The sequence below is a fragment of the Caloenas nicobarica genome, chromosome 8 (assembly GCF_036013445.1).
Source record: "Caloenas nicobarica isolate bCalNic1 chromosome 8, bCalNic1.hap1, whole genome shotgun sequence".
NCBI lineage: Eukaryota > Metazoa > Chordata > Aves > Columbiformes > Columbidae > Caloenas > Caloenas nicobarica.
The window spans coordinates 21944836-21971611 of record NC_088252.1 but is presented as its reverse complement, the minus strand read 5'-3'; the positions used below and the strand labels follow the sequence as shown (position 1 = coordinate 21971611).

The 26776-nt window shown below is 43.6% G+C and overlaps 1 protein-coding gene across 3 annotated transcripts in view; it reads right to left on the bottom strand.

The window, feature by feature from the left end:
* The window catches only part of FGF12 (fibroblast growth factor 12), a 221692-nt gene that overhangs the window by 52796 nt on the left and 142120 nt on the right, over window positions 1-26776 (bottom strand). For all 3 annotated transcript variants that reach the window (XM_065640005.1, XM_065640004.1, XM_065640006.1), the window contains 2 exons: window positions 25683-25793; window positions 17668-17771 (listed from right to left, as the gene is read on the bottom strand). In XM_065640005.1, the coding sequence (XP_065496077.1) occupies window positions 17668-17771; window positions 25683-25793 (215 nt within the window). The remainder of the gene's footprint in view (window positions 1-17667; window positions 17772-25682; window positions 25794-26776) is intronic.

The following is a 26776-nucleotide window of genomic DNA, read 5'->3' as shown; positions in this document are numbered from 1 at the left end:
ATTGTTGAAGGCTGAAAACATCCAGGAACACATCTCTCCCCCTCATTTATTCACTGTAATCTAAAGACCAGGTTAAATAAGTTCTCCTTTGCAGTATGGGCAGTTACTTTCTGCTGACTCCACAGTCCCACACTAAAGAACTATTCAATGGCTTTTATTACCTGGAAACCAGAAAATGCTCAAAAATAAAATAGGAAAATGGCTGATAGGGAATTCTAAAGAGGTATCTAATCAGGAAACAGCATCATTTCAAATGCTTTCAAGCCAGAAAATACTGTAACAGGGGAAATAAAAACTGTAGATTTTTATTGGATTTGTGGATAATCCCCCTATTTACTGAAATAATTGTTTCTTAACCTTTATTTTTCTCTGAATAGACATATTTGAGGAGTCAGACCATTGTCTCCGCCATGTATTAAGCTAACGCATTAACTGATTTATCTAAATGAACAAAACTCATACGTAAGCCCACTTTTTCAAATACGTAAATCTGGTTTGTCCCCTCAGCATTATTGTTACAACAGTCTCAGAGTATTATAATTTACATACCTAGAATGCACACTGTGTTCTTGCTTTGCAAGAATTGCTATGCAATTACCCATTCTGAGTATGTAAATTCATCTTTGTCCTACTGAATGTGGATTTAGCTTTGTATAGCTGGCAATGCAGTTCAACTGAGGCATTCCTCCTTCCTTCCTCCATAAATTTTTCAAATGAAAAGTAGTCAATATTTGCATTATAGTCACAAGATTGGGGCAAGTGGGACGTCCATTTAAAAAATTACACTGCAGCTCTGAGTGGTGACAGAAAGCAAGCAAGCAGCTGCAGGAAGGCCGCACAGTGCTTGCCATGCAGTAGCAATCCTTGCATAATTGGCTTCATCGTTAGAGGACTCTATTTGGATGGTCAAACTCTTCAGCACAGCCATCCGTTAGTGCTTGGGAAGATTAGAGAGACAGATGGCTCCTACAGAGAGATGAGTGAGAAAGATGCAGGGAGGGATATTTTCACCAGATGGATGCTGCCAAGTTTTACAGGGCACAAGAGGTGCCCTGAGGTCCAGATCAAAAGCTAGTCCCCCAGGATCTTCTGGAGGAAAATAGTTCTTCAGGTCAGCTAAATACTTGAACAGAGGAGTAACTGGTGACACAAGAGTTTTCCTGTTGAATTAAGGATGTGCTTGTGTCCTTGATGACTTAGTTACTGCACAAGAACACTGAATCAGCCAGAGAAATATCCAGCAAAAACTGCATGGATATGAAGGGCTCCTGACTCCAACTGCTAGCATAGGAGGAATTGTGGCAATGGCCACTATGGCCTTCTCTTAAAACTGTTTTCAGTAAAAACCCAAAGGATGAAAGTGAACCGAGAATCCACGCAATGCCTGTGACTTACAAATGCACTCAGAAGGCTTCTGTTGGTTTTTGCTCACTTTCTGGATGTTCCAATGACTAGAGGTTCAGGTGTTGTGGGAGGGAAAGTACATTGTTGATAATTACACAAATACATTGTTCATGGAAACTGAGAAACTGTTAACCACAAAGAATTTTACACTTTGAAGTGCCACTACCGAGAGCAGATTATAGCCAAGTATTTGAGCATATGATTGATGACTACAGGGATGGAGAAAGGGGACACTGTGAAAGTGAAGATAAACAAAAGGACATAATGACCTAAAAAGTGCATGCTGCAGATTCTCTCACAGGTTCTTTGAAAAAATATACATGGTTACTCAGTTTCTTCTCTGACAGTTGTATGGCTACAGCTTGTGCTGCAGAACATGGAGGTCTTCACAACTTCCTCTTGCTGCCCACAATGTACCCACCTCTCCCATTGCACAGAGGAGTCCCCTGCTGCAGAGAATAATTGTTTGATTTTTTCAGGGGAGACCTGAGGAAACAGACGACCTAATACCCCTGCCTTAGATTTCAATGGGGTCTATAGCATCTAAAGTGCCTATGATAGTTTGGTATCTTATGTCCCACAGACTCCCGCTATTGGGTTCCCACAGTAGAAACTTTGAAAAAAATCTCTTGGCTATAGAAAATGTCTTTCAGACGGTCTCCAAATGGATGTCAGGAAACAGAGTCCTAAATGATGAGCATAAAACTGAGCTTTTGAAGTCTGTAAATAAAAGGGGAAAGAACTGCAGGGGTGGTGATTACTTTGAAATTCCACTAAAACCACAGGGAGCTCAAGTATTTACAGCACCACTGGCAATGAAGTAACTAGGTGCCAGAATAGTGATTTAGCTGAAAAATAAGATACCTAGTTCTGAGTTTATTCTCTCAGGTGGTGCCAGGTCAATTTATTCAATTTTGAAGTCAAACAGTAATTTCCCTACCTCCCCACACCATTCCAACTTGGCAGACCTGAAAACGAAGAGCCTCCTTTTGCTTCTTCTGGTTTTTTTAATGAATAATAGAGTAATCCCAAATGGAAGCTGCCTCCAAATGCTGCTGAGGCATACGCACACTTCTTTGGTTGAGTAATGTGGGGCAAATAGGTTAAACAGGGCCAGGATGATCTGGAGAGAAACGCAGCTAGACCTGGAGCAATGTCAGCCTGGGAAGGATTCAGGTGTGAGAGGCTCATGTGAGCTCATCTCCCTTTCACAGCACTAACAACCTGATAGGAAAAGAACATGTGAAGGAGAAAATCTTTTGAAGTAAAAAAAAACCAAAACAAAACAAAAAAACCTCCTGCTGTCATGTAGTCATTCTCTTATCTATTCAAACTCTTATGCGGTGCCCTCAACATAGCATCCAAGTGCCTGTCAATCACCAATGCACTTATCTCCACACTGTCTCTGTGGGAGTAGGAAAGAAATCTTATCTCTACCATATAGATGAGCAGCTGAGGCAGAGAAATTAAGGGCTCGATCTAGTTACCTAAACCTAATTTTCTAGTGCCATCGAAGATGTCCTGGGGCATGCAAGACATGCACAGGGCTGGCAGGTGGGACATAGGACCTAAGTGAGATCCATGGTCTTCTGGAGGCCAGGCAGGATATGCTGGCACATTGCTGAGGGAGATGAATGTCTAGGTTTAGGCAACTGAACAGAACCCTGCAGTCAAGGCAAGGCATTTGTAGCAGAGTGGGGAGCTGAACCCTACGAACTACCCTACTAGCACCCAAAATACAAGAATTGCCTTCCATCCGCAAAGAAGGACATTTAACATTTTTTTCACATTTGACTGCAGGCCTGTATTATTACTAAAGCCAGGTTTCATGTGCTTGGGACCTACAAAATAACTACTGCTGTCAGGAGCCTGTGTATTGTCTTTTTCCCAGCTGAGTATAAACATACATCCACATTCATCTTTTCAGCCATTGTCAAGAAAATCCCACAGGACACAAAATTATTTTCTGTCAAACTCAATAGAAACACTTAGATTGCAATACAAGGAGCCAGAATCAGCATCAGAGTGGCCTTCCTCCACCATGTCTGCAAGCCCAGAGCTCACATCGAAAGGTGAATCTGCCTCCTTGTGACAGCATTTACTGAAAGAGACTTTCATTGTACCTCATGGCAAAACCCTCATGAGGATTTAAGAGCTTCTAACGAGCTCGCTGAGGAAGAATGAAAGGATGGTCAAGGTCATAGCCCCCATAGGAGTGCTATCAATCTTGACATGTACAGCAAATAAGGTTCCCAAACAGCTGCCAAATCAGAAATAAGCTGTATGCAGACAAGCTGTGCTGGCCTCACTGCAGGCTGTTATTTTGGTGCATTAGGCTGAGGACAGGTTTGCAAAACCACTCGAGCAATTCAAACATTTGATTCCCCTTTGAAACAGCTCAGTGAAAGAGGTGGTGGTGAAGCACCAGCCCGGCAGGTGTGGTTGCTAGAGCAGTTTCCTACAGTGCAACCTGCAGCCACGCAAGCGTCTCTTCTCTGCCATTTGCCCCATTTGGGCTGTGTCCACACACCTTGCAGGTCTACATCCCAATGGCCAACCAGAAACACAGGTTTAACCAAACAGCTCCCAGGGACAACACCAGTTTCAATTCTCCCTTCTGGCCTTTCTCCGAAGATAAAAGACACACATTAGACACAATTCTATCCCCAGCCACAGCAGGTACCCTCTGTTGTATTCAGAGCTGCAACAGTGAGCAGAATCTGATCAACGTCTTCATTTACTTAAGGCTCCCAAATACTTGAAAGAAGAGAATTATTTTTGTGTTATTATTTTTTTATATGTGAAATCTGATTAGAATAATCCTGGCAAGGCAGAGAGTGATAAGTGAATAGAGTAGGTGAAAAAAGGTAGTTTTGAAGGAGGAAATTTATTTCCAAATTTGAATAATAAACTTGCACAAAGAACTCCTTTGCAAGAAACTCCCGGAGATGCAAGAAACAGTAATTAAAATACTTTAATAACAAATAATCTCTCAGAGCTCCTTAGAAAAATACAGGTTGCTGCAGAGTAAAATGTTTGAGATGTTCACACTCAGAATCCAGTGGCCAACACTTTCATGAAAGTGCAGAAGAATTTGAAAAACCACTTGAAATTAGCCTATGTCATGCAAAAAACTGAGGCTATGAGAATCTTGGTGCTTTGCCTGCTTTTGCATCTAAGGACCTACAAACCAAAGACAAATGTGGCCATCAGGCATCTTTTCTTTTTTTACACCTCAGTTTTCTTGTGTAAGAAAGTGGATAACTCTCTCGTTTTTCTGGAAATCACTTTGAGATTTCTAGTATAAAATCCAGTCTTGTTATGACTGCAGCAGAAAGACGACTTCCAATTTACAAAACAAGCACAGTTTCTGAGAGATTACCATTTATTCACTAAAATCCTAAAACATTATTAACAAAGAAACTTAATTGAAAATTCATATTCCTATGCCTCAGAAAGGAATTTGTTTCCCATATATGTAGTAGTATGAGCATGCACACATCCACTGGACATTACCCACACGACTGAGCAGACCACAGTCTCAGATATGCTACAGTAAACACACGCACCTCAGTTTTCTGACTATATGACCATCAATTGGTTTCCTGTAACCTGCAAAAACCCTCAATACCACAGAAAGTGTACTGTTCCTCCCACTGTTGACTTGCTATGTGATGCTTTACGGCCATGCTTCCATCACTAAAAAAAATATTCAACAACATTTTCTGTTGAGTCACATTCAGTTCACCTCCAAGCAAACCCCACAGCTCTCATTGAGTCCTTGGCCATGCCTGGACAGCACAAGATGCTCTGGAGAGAGCACGGCACAGTGCACAGCACCATATCAGGGCTCAAAAGCGCTACTGAAGCACCATGAATGCCCGACAGACTGCTCAGCAATCCACCCAGATGGTTTCTGGTACCCAATCTAGCTCTGAAAAGCCAGGTATTATTTCTGCACAGCCTAAAGAGATGTTTGCTCAGTGGTCAGATAGCTCATTAAGCTACTGTCTCAGTTACTGGTTTCTCCTAGCTGCACTATGAGTGGCACCTACTGGAGCTGGACACCGAGTTAAATGGACCCACAAGGGCCACCTTACATTCATCTCAGCAAAAGCAGTGGATATATTAAGTGCCCAACACCTCTGACAGCTGGGCTTAAAATGGTCTGAAAATCCATGCCTGACTTTGTTACTGCAAATGGTTTTCTTGCAAGACCTGGCTGTTCAGCTCCTGGGGGCATCAGCACATTATAAGTGCTTCTTTCCAGAGCACTGCTGCAAGCCCGAGCTTCTCAGAAGCTGTTTCCAATTCTCCACCTGCCATCTTGTGAAGCCAACACTGTAAACAGCCTCAGCTCCTTGGGTGGCTGAAAAAGAGATATCTTTGGAGCCCCAAGCAACTGCACTTGACATATGGTATTAAGATGTGCAAGGGAAGATGGCTGGCAGGGTACGACTCTCCTGTGGTTCTTTTGCCTGCTCCCATTATCCTCAATGAAGATTGCTAGGGACATAAATGCTGAGGAGCCAGAAAAGCAGTGAAACAGGAAGAAAGAGAGGGAGATGTAAGCCCTGCCTACACAGCGCACAGATTTCAAAGCAAATGGATTTGCTCAGACACAAGATACTACAGAAACAACTTGCGGTGCTGCTGATGCGTCAGTTCCCTGAATAATCACAGTAATACAAAAGAAAGCTTGTGATTATGAATTAGGATCAGGAAGAACAGAAAGCCTAATCCAGTCTCCATGCATGACCTTGGGCATGTCCCATCATTCCTCTGTGCTCAGTTTCCTTAACTATGTGATGAAGCTTCCCAGCATGAGTAGAAAATTATCCAAGAGTGCCTGAGAGCCTAGGAGCAACGCACAGGTAAGTGGTAACAGATTCTTTTTTGGGGTCCACACCATTGGCCTCTTAAGCCCCAGCTAAGTGAACTCCTCCTACCACCAATGATCCAGATGGCCCAGGCACCATCAAATCAGCACACCCCTGAAGACCAAGCATGGCATATAGCTTTGGGCAAAAGAATTGCATTGTAGCAACTCCATCTCTACCAGACGTGAGAGCCACAGGCTGGGTCCTGCATTATGCTGACAATATTTGTGTGGTGCTCCCATCAGAGACTGAAGAGACACAGCACCTCTCTGAGCTGGCCTTCCATCAAAAGCTGGTGTTCAGCATGAGCTCTTGCTCCTCCTCCTCCTCCTCGTCCAACATTGGCAGTTATCACCAGACTACTCAGCTTCTGATTTTACCTCCAATACTTCTAGAGTCCTTCCCTTTGCTCCATTCCTTTCCTGCTCACCACGGATTACGGTGGGATTCTCCAGCATCCACATGGAAATTCTGCTACGGACAGTAAATGTGAATCATAAACCAGGTGACAGGGTTTAAACTGAAAACAATCTCAAGTGCAACAGGACCATGACATGGCTGGCCAAGCTGCAGTTTGCTCTTAGAGGTGCTTTATGGCTTTTTTCTCCCTAAACAAAAACTCTTAGATGTGACTCCTGCAGAGATCCCCAACTTTCTTCAGCTGGAGATACAACATCTGCCTTCGACTTCAATGTATCCAAACTGCTTGCTAGGGCAGATCACAGCTTTGCAATCAAGAACTGGGAAAATGAAGAAGGAGGGAAGTCCCTACACAAGGTCTCCAGGTTTTTTTCCACGCAAAGCCAGTAAAAGGGTATGTCAGTCCCCAGACATGTCTGGGAGTTGAGAAGCATTGAACAGCAGTAGCATTTTAGACACCTTCCTGTCATACCAGGTGTCTACAGGACATCCATAGGCATCCACTGTAAACAAGACCATGCTGAACCTCTCTGCAGACACAGATCAGCAGGCAGGAGATAAGAAATACACAGAGTATCACTCAAGAGAGCACAGCCAGTGCTGTTCAGCTACAGCTCCAAGAGCATGCCAGGAGAGACAAGGAGAAAAAGGAAGAGTTTCACCCAGCTGAAACACCCACAGCAGCAGTAAGAGCTGCAAGAAGATGGAATTTGCTATGGACAAGCCAGTAGAACAACTGTGAGCCTTTTTGCTCTAAGAAGTAGTAAGGCAACAAGCAACATTATGGATCCCAACTGGAGCTGGCTGGTTGCACACCTGCACAACATCTTTCTCCTGAGCTGGCTGAATCCCTGACAGAGGTCCTTTTCCCAGACAGTCTGCTCTGCCCTACTGAAAAGCAAAGCCCTCTGCAGCCTTCTACCTTACATTGGGAACAGGAAATAGCTGCAGATGGCAGTGGTTCACCTTTGCACTGAGTAGAGTCCAAAACACAAAACCCATTGGCTGCCCCAGCTCTACCAACAGTAGTTATCCAGTGTCAGGAGTCCAGGGGGAACCTCTTTCCAGCGCACATAAACTAACTTAGAGCAATATGGGACAATGTGGTGATTCCTCAACCCACCAGCAGAGGGAAACAGTCACTGTAAAAGGCACACGATATCTGGCACAAGTGCATGGGCTTTGAACACGGCAAGAGCAATACCAAGAACTGCCGCTCTTGACCCTTGCTTGCTTTGCAGAGATTCCTGCTGGGAGAAGCAACAGTCCAGCATTGCCACTGCGCTTGTGGGAATGTCAGAATCTTGCTCCTCATCTCACTTTGCACGTGCCTAGAAAGTTTGACATTATCTTCCTCAGTGCCTCCTCACCTAACAGCCTTGTTCAAAATCCCTGAGGTTCTATTTTGCTCTCTTCTATTTCATGCTTACAATGATTTAATAGTGGAAAAGAAAAAGCTATGCAGGGAATTCATGCTGATTTCTACCTCAGAGGCTTTAGAGAGAAAGAAACAATCTCTGTCCAGCTGCAGTTAATGCCTCTGCAGCACTCCAGACAGCATCTGGGAGTCTATGATGTGTGCATATGTGCATGCAACTCCCAAGTGCTGCTATCAATAATGCATTTAATGTGCAGCCTTCAGAGGAGCTGACCAAGGAAGCGTCTTATAAAGAGAAGTCAATCCTCCAGTCTTCTCAGGAGAAAAGTGGTGAGGAGATAGGAAGACTTATCATCTTCATGCCATGTCTTATTTATGTCAAGAGGGCATTCACATTTCAGAAAGCTTTTAGCGTGGGGCTGGTGCCTAGGTTTGTATTGGGGGGATTAGAAAGCACATTGGGAATATTAAAATACTTCCAACTTTCTGTAATTTTGCTAACTTACACAAAAGAGCTGCATGAAAGGCTACCAGGCCTCCAAAGAACAGCTTCTCTGCACCTCGGATGCCACTGGTATGTCAGAGGTGGTAGGACACACTCATAGTCTCTTTACTGCCTTCCTGATGGCTGAGATGTCAAACCATGTAACTTGTGTGTGTGCGAGGGATTTATTGATTTCAGAGAGGGACAATTAGTCTAACGTAGTTTGAAAGTTTCAGGGCCTGTCAGGCTTTTCCACCAAAGAGTAGCCACCTCCGTACAACGAATGATGCAATCTGTAGTTCATCATCAGGGAAGAAGCTCCCTCTTTTAATCAAGCAAAAGCTGTAGGGGAGGCCACAGGCATAAGCCTACATCGTATCCACCCACCAAGATGAATCTTTTGGCCTGAGTATGTTGCCTGAAACACATTAAAGTGAGACTAATAAAAAGTGAAAAGGATGACAGCAACAAGGCAGGTAGTTATGCTCAAGTGATGGCTCATGTAAAGTGACCCACTCTGCTGAGGGGCAAGGCTGCCAGTTGAACTGACTTGCTCTGCAGAGGGTTTTGGATGTTCATTAGAGCAACCTGCTTTACAGAGGCTCCTGGTTAAAATAAAGTTTTGATTGTACTAATGACACCATCAGGTCATCATTCTGCCCAGGATCCATAAAAAAACCTGCCTGTCCCCATGCTGCTGGTTGGCAGCATCTCAAAACTATGTGGGCCCCATCCTAGAGCCTCCTGTAACACCCCAGAGAAATAACAAAGGGAAAAAAGGTCTTAGAGCAGAATATTTTTAAAGAGCTACTTTAAGTCCAGATTCTGCCCAATTCCTTCATTCATTGATTCAAAAATCTACAAGTTGGCTAATATAATTAAATACCCCAGGAATAAACAACCAGTAGTTCTAAACCACTCAACCTTCTCCCCTTGGGGCTGATATTTTCAGCCTCCCATGAGGGTCAAGTGTATTTATAAAACAAACTCAGCCCCTGTTGCCAGCTGATGCAGTGGGTGGGGAAGGGTGGGCTCTGCCTTTGGTACAACTCCGCTTTTTGGCTGCCCTCTAACCCTCTCACAAGGCCAGAACTGGGCTCAGCCTCGGCCAAAGACAGACCTTGCAGGGCCTCTTTGGTTCACTTTGTACCACGAGGCCAGACGCAAGGACCAAGCACAGTTCAAGAGGGCCTGGAGTGGGTCCAAAGCCAGGGCCAGCCTGCCCGCTCTGCTGCTGGGGTGCCTTAGGGCAGCACTGCCGGCAACGTGCCATCCCGCTCCCGCACAGATTGCAGGTTCCTCGGCAGAGGGATGCCAGCCATCCCACATCACAGCAGTGACAGGCTGCCAGCAGTACCAAAGGATCCCTTCCGCCTGCAATTTCAGCACTTTGCTGAACTAGATCTTGTACAAGCACATTTCAGCTCTGTGGCCAAGTTCATAACTCTCGACAAGCACATTTCCTCCACCAATTTCAGGAGGCTCCTGTGAGGCATTGTGCCACGTATGTACGGGTGTCAGAAGCCAGCCCTGTATCTTGGGACACATGGGAACTAAAAGCTACGGGACCTGAACTCAGGTCCTGTGATTCACAGACCTCAAGAAAATTATTTTTGCTTTGCAAGCACTTGGCCAGGGCGGCACCCTTTCACAGCAAAGCAGGGATGGTTCAGGCTCCCATCCAGGCCTTTCCGCTACAGTACACAACATTCCCCATGGATTCAGCCAGTCTGCCTTGAAATAGTCCAGGTATTTTGAATGTCTCTTCCTTTCCCCTAGAAAGCCATATTACAGTCCAATAATGTTCCCCATTTAAAAAGTTTTCTATCACTTGGCTCCCAGTTATAACTAAATGCACACAGTCAGTAAGGTTTTTTTTCTCTTGGGTTTCTTAGCCTATGACTGTCCAATCTCCTGCTTCCGCCTTCAGAGCCACTAGTCGCTGTTTGGCAAAGGCACACCATTCACTAGTTTTATCCATTTTATATTTGACTTTGGTGTTATCAGAAAGGAGATCCAAATCACTTCATTAACACACACCTGCCAAATATGTCCTTGCTCAAAACTTGTCTCATTTCTTTTCATATCAGAGTCCTGGACCCAGGAAGGATGGTATTTGTCCTCCCCTCCACTACAAAATAAAATGTTAATAATAGTCCCACTGTCACCCTTGATGTCCTGGAGTTCTGTCTAGGTTCCACTTGTGGAAAAGAGACACTGGATAAATGGCATTAAAAACAAGCAAAGCAGGCTAGAGAGTTTGAGAAAAAGCAAAATATTAGCCCAGGGAGAAGAGAGAGGATCTCAGTTACTGGCTGTTCCTGCATCGCCCAGCCAGCAGGATGCAAAGGGAAGGCAACGGAAGGGACCTCTGCTGTGACTGCCTCTCCAGAGCAATGTCGTGACTTTTGTTCTTGTTTACTGGGATGAGTGCTCCACTTACACATCATCTCTGCTAAGTAGGGGCTTCCCTGCATGCTGTCCCATCTTCAGTCTAGACATTTCCTAGAGTTCCCTTCCAAAATTCCACTCAAACATTGTATTGCCATCAACTGCTCTGCTTTAACCTCATCATTTCCCCTACAGGGCTTAATTGATCACATACAATGCACACGAGAAAAATGGGCAAGCCCTGTGCAATGCTACTGCTGCCTAGTAGCTGCTCTGCAGACTTTGTTTATTTGCTCATCTAAGGTTAGACCTATTTATTTGGCCTCACGGAAATCAGCAGAAGGAAGCTGTACAAAAGATGGCAGCTACAACTGATTCATCCCTAAAATGTATACTCTTGACTTCCTTACAATTTAAAGCAACCCCTCCCCACCAGTGTTTTACCCTCCTCCCCCTTCCACACTTCAAGGAAATCATGCAGGATCAAAATGCTCAACCAAAATGTAAGCATTTTATTCTGATTTTATTAGGAAGGGTAAAGCAATAGAAAACACTGAAGTTATTTCAAAATGGGCATCTGTAACATTTCTTTGGGGAAGTGTCAAAATGAGGTGAGTCAGCACCACTAGAGCATTTTTCCCCCCCATTTCCTTCCAAAATCAAATTTCAGCAAAAGATCATAATGCATCCCAATGCTGACAGACCACTGTTCACAAAGAGGAACATCCCATCCCCGCTTGTCCAGCTGGCATTAGGTGGAACACAGCACATTGCTAAATATCCTGTACAACCAAACCTAAAAGACGACACTTCTTATTGAAGCATATTTATTCTTTATAATTTGCATTGCTGTCATATACGACAAAAAACAGCTAGCTAGGAAAACAGGATGAGGTCCTGCTGCTACTGATTTTGTTCTCTAATCAGTCTCTTGCTTGAATAGGCAACAGCTAAGTCTGACCTAACTCATCGATACAAGGTGCAGATCAGCACCCTCCCCATGGGAGTCCTGCTGTGGTGCTGTCCTAGGAAAGTTCAGGGAATACAGGTCCCTCAGCAGGATGCCAGATGGGAAAACCTGCCCAAAAAAAGCCAGTATTGCACTGCCCCAGCTCTCCTCATCTGACAAACAGTCCAGCAGTCCTGTCAAGTGAAGTCGTACCTATTTCTAGCTCTTGCAATGTCCTCAATAACCCCGAGCCAGTGTGGGCCAGCACTGGTCCTGGCCAGCTTGCACCAATCACACACAAGATGGGTGAGCTTGCTCTGCTGGGGTGAAAGGAAAGTTGGACCATTGAAGAGCTCCCCAAGAGCCAAGCAGAGCAACATTGGCGGCAGCACCTCACCAAGAGAAAAGGGACCACTTTGCTATTGATGGCTGTGTTTACTAGTTTCTATGCTACATGGGTGGTAATGCCAGAGTGCCTGCCAGGAGCTGTATTTTAGGAATGCTGGATGCAAGGCAGGAATCTGCTCCCAGGGGCTGGGTCTCCTAAGCACAGCTGCTTCCCTGAGCATCCATTTTGTCCCCTCCGTATTTATGATTAAGCCAGGGGACAGGAGGAGTTTTACATCTCCCAGTTAATGCCTTAATTCAGCAAACCCCTTTAAACAGCCAGTGAAGAAGAATAGATACTCTAGAGGGAAATTAAAAGCATATTACATTGGGCTCCTGCTGTGCTTTGCCTTTGGAGACATTTCTCTCTCTCCACTGACCTGGCTCCCTAATGAGGCATGTAACTAGGGAATCCCCCAGCAAGTGTGCTTGCAAAGTTCACAAAAGGGAGGTGTCCAGGATACTTGCCTGGTGTATCTGTACTTCTGACCCAATCAACCAGCACCACTGGAGGTCAAATAGGAATTAAAGAAATGGCATTGGCCATTTCTTTGGTTTAACGCCCCAAGCCTATTAGGGGAGAGAATGCAGTATTATTGAAGCCCCTGACCTTGAAATGATGTAAATAAGAGTGCAGCAACCCTAGAGGAGTTGTAGCAAAGTAGTTATGGCATTGCAAGCAGATTAAAAAGATACAGTTAATATACATACTTCCCCAGATGCTTGTTTATTATTATGCAAGACATGTTTATTATGCAAAATGATAGAGCAGAAAAAAAAAAAGCAGAGGAAAAGAAAGTGCAAAGACACACTGAGCTCTTAATGTGACTTGGGTTTTTTCAATGCTGTTTAGAATTTTTTTTATTGTGCATAATCATTCCCTTATTAGCAGGAATCTTTGAAGCGATTCAAGCTCTAATTTCAGCATTTCAAACTCACAGGTTTATACTGTAAAAATCATACTGAGCTCTCATAAGCAACCCATTTTTTTCTTCTGTATTCTGCATCTCTGCTAGGATTTTCTCAGTCTTTCCAATAAATTATGTATCACAATTTGCCATTTCAAAAATAATTAGAACTCTGAGTTAAACAACAAGGTATATCTGAGAGCGGTGCATTTTAGAAGAGAAGTGTTATGCACTTGGGGCAAAACCAATCCCAGCTGTGATGCCACTGAATTATACATATCATCATATTGAGAGCTGCAATTTCAGTGTACTTGGAGCGACTGGGTGGGCCTGTGGAGGGTCTACAGCCCCATCATGAGCATCTGCTCCAGGAGAACCAGGTTTGTCACTCAGACAAAACACTTTGCAGGCACTCCCTTCCCCACGCTCCTGTGAGCTGTTGCAACAGGGGTGACAAAGAGAAAGCTGGGTGCCAAGGAAACTTCCCAGAGAAAGGTTATACAGGAGTAGGGATTAATTTGATGGTGGAGCTATTAACTCCAGGCAGAGACAGGTGAGCATGTTCTGTGTCTTCTCCTGTTACGATTAGGCTGTAAACTCACTGAAGCAGGACATACCTCTTTATTCTGTGTTCCTCTCTCCTCTGCAACTGCCAGCCTTTGGTCTCAGCTTCCCAAGAGCTAAGACAGTACAAGTAATACCCACTGCCCTTCATTCATTCTGTATATTTTTACTTCCATATTAAAATGCTAACAGTGGATCCTCAGGAGAGTTGTGTCACTCCCCAGAACAGGTGCTGTTAAAAACCTTCATGGACCATCAGGGAACTTACAGCTGCTCTACATTACAAGAAATCTCAAATGGGAGCATACCGATGACTCTGCAAGTTTGCTATGAAGATAGTATTTGCATCCTACTGTCTGCAAAGCCTGGTGCCTCAGATCAAGACCCATTTTTCTTGCCTGCTAAGCACCTAATTTCCCAGCAGACCTCAGAAGTAACAATAAGATAGTCTGGGGAAAAACAAATAAACATACCACGCACCAAAAGCAAACAAATAAACCAACCCATCAAACAACCCCCACACAACAAAAAACACCAGGTATCAAGTGTAAGTAAACCATGCATGAAAGTCATAAACAGCTGCTTCCCAAGCAAAGAGGCTTTGGCATCTAATGCATTTAGGTCTCTGAAGCTGGCTAGGGATCTATGGTTGGCTTCAACCCAGCAACCCAGCCCCACACTGTCCCTAACTGAACAAAAGAGATGAAGTAAACTCATTGCCAAAGGTATCAATGTGGCTGAACACATAGGAGGGTCTGGAGTGTTTCTGCAAAGAGCCTTCTCACCAAGTTCGGCTCTAGAGGACCCCACTCAGCCCTGCTTGTGTGCTAATTGGCACCAGAAAGATTTTTTCCAAAGGCTGGTTATTCTAAACCAATTCATTCAAGAGCCCATTGGACCAAGCTCAGAATGAACTGGCACAAGCCATCTCTGAGACCAGGCTGATAATAGCCTCTGGTTTTATCCAGGGCACAGGATGTCAGCCAAGGCCTCGGCTGACGCACACAGATTAAATATCACCAAAAAAAAAAAACCACACCACCACCTCACACCACCAAAGAGAAAGAAAACAAACCCACAGTGATAATGTGTTCAGTTACAGCCACAATCGGGGATCAAGAGGAGAAGAAAAAAACCAAAACCTACAAAAAAACCCCACCATTTCGCTAGACAATTGCATTTTATCTGAAAGTACTCCTGGGCTTGAGGGTGCTCTAAGAAGTCCTAGCAAGGCTAAGCCTGGACAGACAGCAGTGGAGGCAGCCAAGCAGCAGAAAGGGTTAGTTTATCAATGGATCCACATGAGTGAACAGTATCTATGGAGACCATTGACCCATTTTTCAGAAATCCCTCAGAAAAGGCTAGTGACAAAAAAAGGTACAGGCACAACAGTGAAGGAAACTGGCCTGAGACAGAGCAAAGCCATAATTTAGGGTCTGCTAAGCAAAGGAACAGGGACAATGTGTCCTTTGGTGTGAGCAGCAATCAGGTCCAGGCGGCACAGCCGCAGGTCCTGCTCACCCAGAGAGGAACAGATCGTCAAGTCCTGCCAAAGCAATTCACCAGCACAGTCTTCTGAGACTGACACAGCCAGGCCAAATGTTGGCTTTGAGTGGGACCCTGGCCCCACAAGGAAAGCTGAAGCATCCAAAAGAGAATAAGTAGATTGAGCTCTTCTCAGCCATATCCAGTTCTCTTACAGGACACTGGTCTCATCCCTTGTCTTTGATGCTATGAGTGGCTTGAGGAACACTCCATGTTCCTAACAGGCTTTATCCACAATTTTTCTTTTTCTTGCCTTGGGGTTTGCTTCAAAGCACAGTGAATTCATCAATTTACTGCTGTAAGACAGACAGAGCCACCAGACAACATAAGAAAATAGCATCCAGCGAGTTCCACCTCCCTCGAGTAAAGGTGGCCCAGTAGCATCTATTTACTGCAAGCAGAAATCTTGGATCATGTTGACAAAATTAACAGTTTAACTCTAATTAGTTCAGCCAGAGCTGAATGCCATCAAGCCACGACATGTAATGAGGTCCACTTCATTAACCACTGGCCATCACGGTGCATCCGTAGCCTTCCCTGATTAACCTTCCTATTTAAGACAGGCTCACTTGCTGGGAATAAGCAGGCCCCATTAAACCACCCTCATTTAGATATATGTGTGATACGGTGCCTTTCAGGAACCTTCATATGACTAGCAGATGTGCTTCCTGGACACTTCGTTCTCCTGCTGCCCACCATCTCTTGGTATGTCCCTCCCACCCTTCACATCTCACTCCTGCTAGCAAGAGATCCTTTTCCTCTGCATCATCTCTACTCTCTCAACTGTCAAACATCACATTTCCAACTCTCAATTCCTTTTTCCTGAGCCTCACACCTTTCCCTCCCTTGCACTATTTGTTCAGAAAATTCTGACCCTCATTGCTCCGAACAGACCCCCCAGGCTGGATGTGGCTCTGGCACACACTGCTCTCCCGCAGTCCTCATCTACAGGGCACTGGTGGTACAAGGAGCCTCAGCTCTGGGCCAGGACCCCTTTATGCCCAGCATTGCACAAACACTGGGCAAAACATCAGTCCTGACCCCCCAACTATGTGCCTAGAGGGAAGCACGCATAATAATGCAGTACACCACAACACACTTGGTATTACCTCTAGGACTCCGATAGTTTTACAAAAAGAGGTGGTTTTCATTGTTAGTAAAGTAATGTAATTTATTTAGAAGCAGTCATTTATGTTTACTGGGCTATGAAAGAACAGGAAGTGTCTGGCATCCGCAGAGATCCAGATTGATCTCTGTCTCTTCTTGACAGGCAGCCAGTTTTGAGATCTATCTCGCCAGGCATACTAACACATCCACTTGCTGTGGAGACAGAACTTTGTTACCTCCCGAGGAAAAGAGGGAAATCCCAACTATACGAGCGCTTTAAAACTGACCAGGTACGAAGATGGATGGTAAGAGTTTGGAAACATTGCACAGGAGCAACTTGGACTGTTGTCCTTTCAGTGGTCCTATCTCCAATCCCACATACACTTTTAAAGCAAAGTAAATGCCTAGACAAGAGGAGAATCACTGCACTGTAAATTTACACAAAGGCAGATGAGATTAGAATCTCAGCTATACACTTTAAAGATATCATAACCACAGAAATGAGAAGTGTATTATTAACTATCACTTTTTACTATGTAGAACTAGAGCAAAGTTATCTGAAGCACAAAAAAATCTGGCAAAGGGCTGCCATATTTAATAAATCACTGAATCAATTATTCACTGTGAAAATCAATTACTTACTTCAAATGAGAATCTTATGAATAACCTCATGCCCTTTCATGCCATCTAAGAAAGTTATAGGGAAATTAGCCAGTAAAAAATGCCTCACTTATCTTTTATGTGCATTAAAGAGACCACACAAATACAGGGAAATTCTACTCTGCTGAAGCACTCCGCCAACAGAACAGTCCAGAACCACTTTAATGAAGTCAGTATTTCTGTGGATTTACACTGCAGTCAGGAGTATGACCCATTGGGGCACCACTCATGATCAGTTATCCAGGCACAATTCAGAAGCAATCCTGTTCAGTTCATGCCATTTCTCAAATGTGAAACCAGAATATAACCAGCCAACCACACAGCCTGTTCTACAACGTGACCTATATTAAGTAACTACTCAAAGGAACACAAAGTGTATCTTCACAGGTCAGGAAATATTGCCATGAATCTCCATGGAGAGACTTTAAAGTGAATATTTCATGTCTTTGAAGCAGCTTGCCCCATTCCTGCTTTTAAAGGTTTGGTGATACGTGACTATTTTCAGAAAAAGCGCAAGTCCCAATGCAGCCTCTTCCCTCTCGCCTACAAAACCAAACCACTCCAGGATCCCAGCAGTGCAAAGTACTTACTGAGCTGTAGAGATATCCCTCAGCGTTCATGGCAACGTACAGACCTGCCTTCACCCCTTGGATTGCCACCACACGGAGACCCACAGGAATTAGATTGAAAAGGGCTGCGGAAGGAAGAGAAAAGCAAAGGTTATGGAGACATCACCCTGTGTGGTCACTGCTGCTTTTTGCCCCAGGGCCAGCCCACCCCATTCCTGACTCTTACAAAAGATACTGAACTAGAATCAAAAGTCCTGCTTCCAGCTACAGGAAAGGTCTGCAGCCGTGGGGCCAATGTTGAAAGCAAATTTTAAAAAGTACAGAATTTGGCTGCCTCCCAGAAGCTTTAACACACCCATCAGTCTGTCTGATCACTGCCTTTGCAATGCCAAGGGCTCATATGTGCACTCAAGCTAGTGCATCTCAATGGCCTCCTGTGGGCCAGCTGAGCTGTGGTAACTGCACATGTACGCATGGCAAACACACCAATACGACTTAGTTTAGTTCACTCTGAAACAGATTTTAGCCTAGTCACACTTTCTTGCATTTGCCATATGCTGTAAGAGCGTACAGACAGTGACCATGGCCAGCAGGATGCAAATTAACTTGACTGTGTGTCTGTCCCTGTGATCCCTGCTGCTAAAGGAATGAAGAAACTTGGGAAGTGACACGGCTCCACTCCAGGACCAGAGCACTGCTCCTCAGAGGCAGCACTAGACAGGATAGAAGACGACAAGACCTTTCAATACTCAATTATACTGCAATCTTATTGATTAAAGTATTGCAACCACTTCCAATTAATTAGTTTACTGCCCGATTCCAAGTAGACCCTGTATCTCATTGAAAGACTTTTACCATGAGCATATACGTTAATGTACAGTCAGGCTTGTGCTACATTTCTAGCAGAATGGGCTCAAAGAGGAGAGGACTGTCACTGTTGATAGACTGAACACTTAGGCATTAGCATGGTTTTGTTCCCACTGAGATTTGCAGGACAAGGGTATCCAGATGTTGCAGGACCCCTTGTGCTTCAGCTTACAAAGAACTAACTAGACCTTGTCCCAGGGAGCTCAGGATATGGAAAGAGGGACACAGGTTGGGAAGCAGCATAGGCACAGACACCATGGAAATGCTTCATTCAACGTCTCTTCCCACACAAGTGCCCTGAAACAAGAATAGTGTTTTCTGGTTCTCTAGTGATGAGGTCAGACTGCCCTTTCCACATTCATGAAGCATTTCTCATGGCTTTTTAACACACTCTTTTGCAAAAAGCCTGCTTCAAACTTCAAGAGCTTGAGGGTGTTCAAATTAGCCCAGGGGAAACTTGTTAATGGGAAGAGTGCGGAGGAAAGGCTGAGTGAGAGAACATGCAGTGAAGCACTCCTATTTTCCAGCTGACTGTTAAGGACATCATCCTCTAGTTGATGCATTTTATAGATCATTTGCAAAGTTTTATGCCTGACACATCACATTGGAGTAAGCACAGCACAAAGGGGGCTTTGCATAACAGTTGTAGGTAAAACAGTCCTTCTCACTGTGCCATCTCCCAGTTCTTTCCCTGGGAGATGGACCACTGCTAATTCAACATTAGCCCTGAAGCATAAAGCAGCTTTTGCTGAAATGGGCTATTCAAAATGCTATAGCTCCTCAGGTCAGGCTAGTGTTAATCCTGTTACAATGAGAGGGAGCAAAGTCTGGCTCAGCATCAACCCCCTGCTCTGAGGAGACTGGTTAGATGTGCACACGCCAGGTAACACATGGGTTTAACTCAACCATGAGATATTTCCCAAGAACAACCCTGATGTACAGCATCTGAATTATTGCAGAGGGGAGGAGAAAGAAGAAAAAAAAATTATAGCAAACATGGAGAGAAAGGAGGGGGAAGAACAAACTGCAGCTTGATTCTTTCCTTGCAGGCGGTGTGCTTGTTCCAAAGTCCCGGGAGTTGTACAATTTTTAAGAGAAAAACCAAAGTCCAAAGAGTGTGCAAAATGTAATGGGAAACTGGTTATGTTTGACCTAAACTCGTGGTGGATTTGCTTAAAGGTCAGAGGTGGGTACCTTTTTAGAAGTAAAACTTGAAAAGAACAAAGGAGATAGAAAGCCACTGTGCTCAAAATATCTAACATGTACCCTGGCTAAGCTGGTTTTAGGGCTGCCTCCAAAAAAAGCATTCATGAAATGTATTTTCCAATGAAGGCTCTTTTCTCTCTCACAATTCCCAAGCAAAACCGGATGACTCCCCTCGGTGACCCATCTAAAAGGGAAGCACCTCAAGTCTGCTGAAAAGAAACCTAGCCCCAGTCCCTTTTCATGCCTTTAAGCATCATATTCAGTAAAATCTCTGAGCGTGCTGAAGTCTCACCAAAGGTAGCACCTATATTTATGTGATTTTTGTAGGAGGACATTAACAGATGTATACAGCAAATGAAGTCCAGCCTGGGTATTGGTCTGCAAGCACCTGGAGTTAAGGATGGTGCTACTCTGATACTGCCTCCAGATGAGACAAACACACCCCAGTGTAGCTACTCAGCAGTAAACAGCTGCATTATAGCACAGTCCTACTGTTGAAAAGCTCACTAACCAAGGCAAGCTTATATTTCTATCCCTGCCTCACTGCCATGAAGGTCTAAAACCCTCTGCAATTAACAAATCTATTTATAAGCAATTCCCCTTCCCCAATTTTTCTCCCTACTGAAAAATGGAACATATTACTGCTAATAATGAAACAAAATGGGCATCATCATTCATTCCCTACAGCCAATTTGTCTTGCATAAAACACTTGTGACAGACCATTCAAAGCATTCATTAAGCAGCAAGGTGATAATACCAGTATTAGTGGGTGAGAAGTTCTATTTAGAAGCACCCACAAGTCTCCAAATCTCTCTCTTTCCACCTAGACAGCTAAGGGAGCAAAGGAACGATCCTGCTGTGCTTTGTGTTACAGAAGCAAGACGACACTCAGGTCTCAAGCTCCCCGGGGCTCTGCTCCAGACCACGGTAGCACCAATCACAGCTTTTAGGCAATGCAGAGCATCTCCTGCAACACACTGCAGAGGAGGGGAGTAAGCAGGCAGGGAAGCAGGAGGACATGCATCTGCCATAGGTAACTGACAGCCAAAGAAGTTTTAGGAAGCAAATGTCTTCCTCTGTTAAAAAACTGGTTTGAGTCAATCAATACTTTATAAAATCAGACCTGTTTCTGCACTCAAATCTAGAAGTATCTTTGAAGAAGTTGAAGCTTTTTGTTATCATGCTTTCAAATGAACATTCCATCTTGTTTTGGAACAGATTTCAAAGTTTTAAGCTTTACTGTAAGAATGTAAAAATGTGCAGGGGGAAACCCTCAACCAACCTCGAAAGCAAGATGTCTCATTTTTTCTTAGAAAAAAAAAAAAGCCTGGTTTACATGAAACAGCAGATTTAGAGATAGGGAAGAGGTGGTAGAGCAGGACTGACCACGGGGTATGCTGATGTGAAAAAGACAGAAAATTTAAGACACTTCTAAAACCCTCTACTGCAAATAGTAGATTTGATATGCCACCTGCAACTATATGCTGTTTTATTTAATGGGCAAAAAAGAAAAAAAAAAACATTAAATATTTCTGCCCATTTTCCTTCATTATGTCTTATTATTTTCAACCACCAGTAGATTTACACCCGACCCTGTTTATTGATGATACTCCTTTTAGCAAGCTCCAGTGCTAAACCCTTTGGCCATGTTGTTTGCTGTGATGGCAGTTTATCAGCTGCACAACATGTTTTAAAATCTGAAAAACACTTGGCTATGGGTCTGGGCTAACTTATTTACAGAAATGGAACAGTAAGGCAAGACATACCACATACAAGATGTGATCCAATACTCAGCTGATTTAAATAGTAGTAAAACATAGGAGCTAAACTAATTTATACCAGGTGATTTGTTCTGGAGCAGGACGTGATGATCTTAAGGGTCTCTTCACATCAAAATGATTCTATGATTTGTGCTCCACACAAACAAGGAAGAACTAACGGAGGATGCAACACGCAACAGCAACCTTGGTGCACCATGAGATGGGGAGGTTTAACATCCTGAGGAGAGTGAGGAAGGCTGCTAAGGTGATCAAGAGGCTGTGGTGCAACATATGAGAAGAAACCAAGGGAACTGGGTTTGCTTAGTTCAAAGAAGGGAAAGATAAGGCTGCCAGAGACAGACTTTTCTCGGAGGAACACCGTGAAAAGACAAGAGGCATTAGACAAAAGCCTCAGAAATAAATTATGAGCGGATATAAATAAAATAATGCAGCACTGAAACCAGAGAGGTTATGAATCTATGAAATAGCTCATTCCTGGAGACATTTGAAATGACTAGACAAGGCTTTTGTGCAGCTGAAGATAACTCATCTTCGGGTAGGAATGTTGGACTGGAAACCTCCAGAGGTTTCCCTAATCTTAACCTTTCTGTGTTTCTGGGTGGAAAGCCCCAAACAACATCCTAAATATGCTGGTCTGTTTCCACCTGGGCAGCATAACTGACCTGTCCTTTACATACTGTCCACTTGCTGAGGCTTTTGAGACATTCAGGATGATTATGTTGGCAAATTAAGAAGTCCATTTGCCCTCACAAAGAATGAGAGTTACCCTGTTCAGCCCAGGAAAAAGCAATAATGGTGCACGCACTGAAAGCAACAGTCAGTCCTGAAAAACCATTTGAGATCAGAGTTGGAAAGAAAAAATACTGCCTTAAATTCAGGATCATATATAACATTAAGAACACAAGCAAGGGCCTCGTACACCATGAAACTGCGCTCTGATTAAATAAAATTATTCAAATATACCAGTGCAAGTAGGCAGAGAATCTGTCTTCTTGCTTACATTAAGATGGCATGCCTTTAGCTGCATGGTATAAGGAACAGATGTCCCAAGTGCTGTTTCGCGGGAAGTTGGCTGGATGCCCATTCAAATGCCATTAGAACTTGGCTTCTGGGTTTTGGTGGTTTTTCCTTTAAGTGAGAGGAGGTGGAAAATAAATGCCACCAGCCTCTCAAGAACACACATAAAATGGGCACCAGATAATTAATTTTAAAATTGGTTAAATATTAGCAGTTCCTCTTACATAAATAACTGGATTTTTTATTAGAACTTTTAATTGCATCAGACGTATCTGAGGGACATGTCGCATCTCATTTTAAACATTTATTTTGCCAGAGTAAACCAACCTTATGTATTCCATGAAAATTAAGCTTCCTTTCATAATGGCAATTTGAATAATCAGTGTGTGGCTACAGAACACAGAGCAATGTATGGAATATGGTGTTCAACACATATTTTAACTATGCTATGACGACTTCTGCATGGAGAATAGATGATCATCCAGGGTGGGAAGTATGCTGCTGTGGCCATCAAGATTGTCCTTCTCTGTCAGTGGATGAAAGTTAACCAATCCCTCTCCAGGGGTAGGGAAATAATACTCATCTAGTCTTTGATCAGTTTTGCCCTTGCACAGAGATAGTGCACAGTGGCTGGCCAGGAATCTTCTGGAGGAGTATTTTAAAACAGAAAATTATCAATGAAGTAAATCTATAAGCTGTTCACTTAGACAAGTGAGTTTTGAGTTCTCTAGTCAGAAATCGAGATGTTTGGAGGAATAGAAAAGGAAAAAAGATAGTGTGCTTTATTTTGGCATTTCCAAAGTGAGAGATATGATTTTGATTTGAAGCTGTAACTGGAAGCTTCATATAATATAAAATGTTGACTCAAACTGAAGATTTACAAAGGAGAGTGTGTGGTAATAAAGCACATTCTTAATTTCATTTTCAGGAGCCAAATATCAGGTTGGATTTTTTTTCCCCTTTTGATATCTGTGAGATCATAGGATGGGGAATCCTCAATGTTCTCTCAAAAACTTCACTAAAATTTCCAACACAGCCCATGACTTTGAGCAAGTGGCTTGGCACACTTAACCTAGATGCCTCCTGTCCCACCAAGCTGCCAAGGCAAGGCTGCCATCTCACCAGATAAATTTACGCTCTAGAAGTGCCCTTCAGCCCATCTATTTCCAATGAAGACGACTGGGTGGAAGTGGTTCACAAGTACTCAGCACCTTGCCAAACTCATCTCTAACATTTCTACCAGGATACATAAATAAGAGATATTTGGGCAACGGGGGCCCACCAGATGCAGCTTCTCTCATCCCTCACCAGCCTGAAATATTGCAGAACTGTTCTTACATTTTATTCTCCTCTGCTGTTTACCTAAATTCATCTCTGCTTCCATTTAAGCCCATTACTTTGTTGTTCAGTCCTCACTGATAGATGAGGGTAATGAATCCCTGTCATCTCTAGCAGCTCTTCCCATGTCATTGACAAATAGGGCTCCAATGGGATTTTCTGCAGATTGAGGACACCCTATGTCTTCTTTCTTTAAGAAAAAAGCAGCTAATACAACCTAACACTGAGTCATTACTCACCCACTAAAGCCCATTGAACTAATCATATATATTGGTGTCTACCTGAGAAAAATGACAATGCCAGACTCTTCTTTTAGGAAGAGAACTGCTCATCTCTCATGGAGTAAAAGTGTGTGTGGGGAGGGCCACAGGTTCTCCTGCTCCAATGTAAATTAAAAGTTGTGTCGTTACAATTTGTGGTACTTCATTTGTTCAACACCACCATACAAAAAAAGGGGACTAAAGCTGATGCATCTGTTACAGACCAAGTTTCTGGTGAACGAAGCCTCTTGGGTCATTTCACAAGGGCTTTGCCAGCCTCCTGTGATTTTAGTTGCCGTCTTCTCAAAGCTGCTTTTTCACACACTGCTCTGCACACAGACCCCAGCCCTGAGCTGGCCGCAGCAGAGCAGCCCCACCACAGCACCCTGGCAGCTTATTGGGGATGGGGCAAGCACCATGGATGTGGGTCTGCAGCCACCTTGCACCCTTGTCCAAGCACGCCTGCACAGGACAATGCCCGTGCCCTGCGACATGTGCTGCACCACTGCAGAGCCCTCTCACCTGCAGCCCAGCCCCTGCCTTCCTGAAGGAACGATGCCTTCAATCCAGCTTGGAGCTTGAGTTAGAATATGATTTGTCCCCAAATAAGTAGGTTCCACCTTTCACAAAGTACATGAAGTTTGCTTGAATCAACCCTACCACACAGATTACCTTCTGTTCATCTCTAGTAAGGACTGGGAAGAAACCTTCCATGCAGGACAGACTAGATATGATGTCCCTTCAGCAGCAGCACAGGGAGCTTCAAACCAACTCAGAATGACCCAAATCAAGACTTAAGTCCTACTCTGTTGATGCAGTTTGTGGCATCAAGTATCTGAGCTTATTACTGCCCTCTCAGAAACATCAATCTGATTATGAAATGAAGAGTGATGTAGAAAATATTCTACACCTTTTTTAACCTTTTGAGGAGCTTTGGTACTGACAAAACAACTTCTTTTGCAAAAGAAATATTGGCTACTGCTTCGCATTTGTTTAAACCAATATGGCCCCTGCACATGAGCATCATTTTTAAACGTATGTGGCTTGCGGCACTTCACTGTCCTTTGTTGAACAGCATGAACCCAACTCCTTTGATTTGACACCTTCAACTTTGACACGAGCCCCAAAGCACTAGACTTTAGTGAACAGCTTTTTTTCTCCAGCCTGGAAATTCCTGATGTTGGCTTAATTTTTCAGGATAAAATAGTGAAAACAATTTTCTCCCCTTCTCCTTGGAGAGAGAATTCCCCATATCCTTTACACACGTGGCATGTGTATAAATATAATCTCCTTTCTCTTCTGGCTGCAATTCAAATAATGGGTTTTATTCTCCACCCCACCCAGATAGCAGTTACAGAACTGGGGCGGGAGGGAAGAAGATCGGAGAGGAAACATATGAAATTATACAGGCAAGATTTAAAGGGGAAGGATAGATAGAAAAAATGTGCAGAAAACAGCTGGCTTCTTCCTAATTTGATCTTTTCAAAAATAAAGCTGCATAAGTGAGATCCACTAGGTGATGTATTTGATTGTAACTAGGTTGCAAAACAGGCTATTTTTTCTTACTGTAGTCACTGTTTTCGTCCTTGGTCCCATCAATTGTACCATCTGGGTGCATCTGCAGGAAGTATTCCTGCTGGCTGAATAACCTTGTCACAATTCCTTTCAGCTGGGGTTCTGAAAAAAAAAAAATTATTATTAGATATACCCAATATGCAGCAAGTAGCAAGAGACCAAATTTGCTTGGCCCCTGTTAAGCTCTAAGTAAATGTAGAAGTGCTTGACAGATAAGACAGCTTTCTGAGATTCCTTTCAAGTGTGGTTGTAAAATATTCATATAAACATAGACATACAGGCAAATAAAATGGAGACCAGGTGAGCAGGCAAAATGCAATGCATAGCTGGTACAGCAGAAAGTAACAGTTTTATGGAACGCCACTTTGCTGAAAGTTACCTACCAAATGAAAGTCTTTAGACAGCTTATGTATTCTAAATATGCCACTTGTTCAGAAGAATATTTGCCAGCAGTGTTGCAAAGAATTTGCTTATTGTTTCTTACGCTGCCTGTGAAGCCAACTACTTTGCTTTCTGTATGGTTGATTCACTATTGTGCAGTTCCAGTTTTATGCCAATGAAATTCTATTTAAATCAATGGTATTATAGTGGTGTAAAACCAAAGTAACTGAGTGCTGAATCAGGCTGCATTAGCCCAACCATGTGGGACTTGGGGAGCACAATCCGGAAAGAAACAGATGCAAGACACCTCCAAAAATGACATCTGAAGCATTTATGAGCACCTTAAAACACCTCTGTTTCAAAAATCCTGCATGTTCCTCCCTGCCGAAACACATGTCACATACTTTGGTACATGAGACTCACTCTTTGACTCTACCAGGGTCCCTTCCCAGACCATGTACATCATGAGCCAGCCCAGGAGTTCCCTATTGCCTCAGCAACATTTGTACCTATGCTGAAAAAGAAAAGTAAACCACAAAAAAAAAAAAGCAGAAACAATTTGAGCTCACATGACAGAGGTCTGCAGCATTACTGCCTGTCTCTCTGACATCCAACCGATCAAACACAAATTAAGCGGTCAAAAATAAATTCACTTTTAATCATGTGAGTCTAACAGTTTGTCACAGGCATTGCTTCTGGAAAGC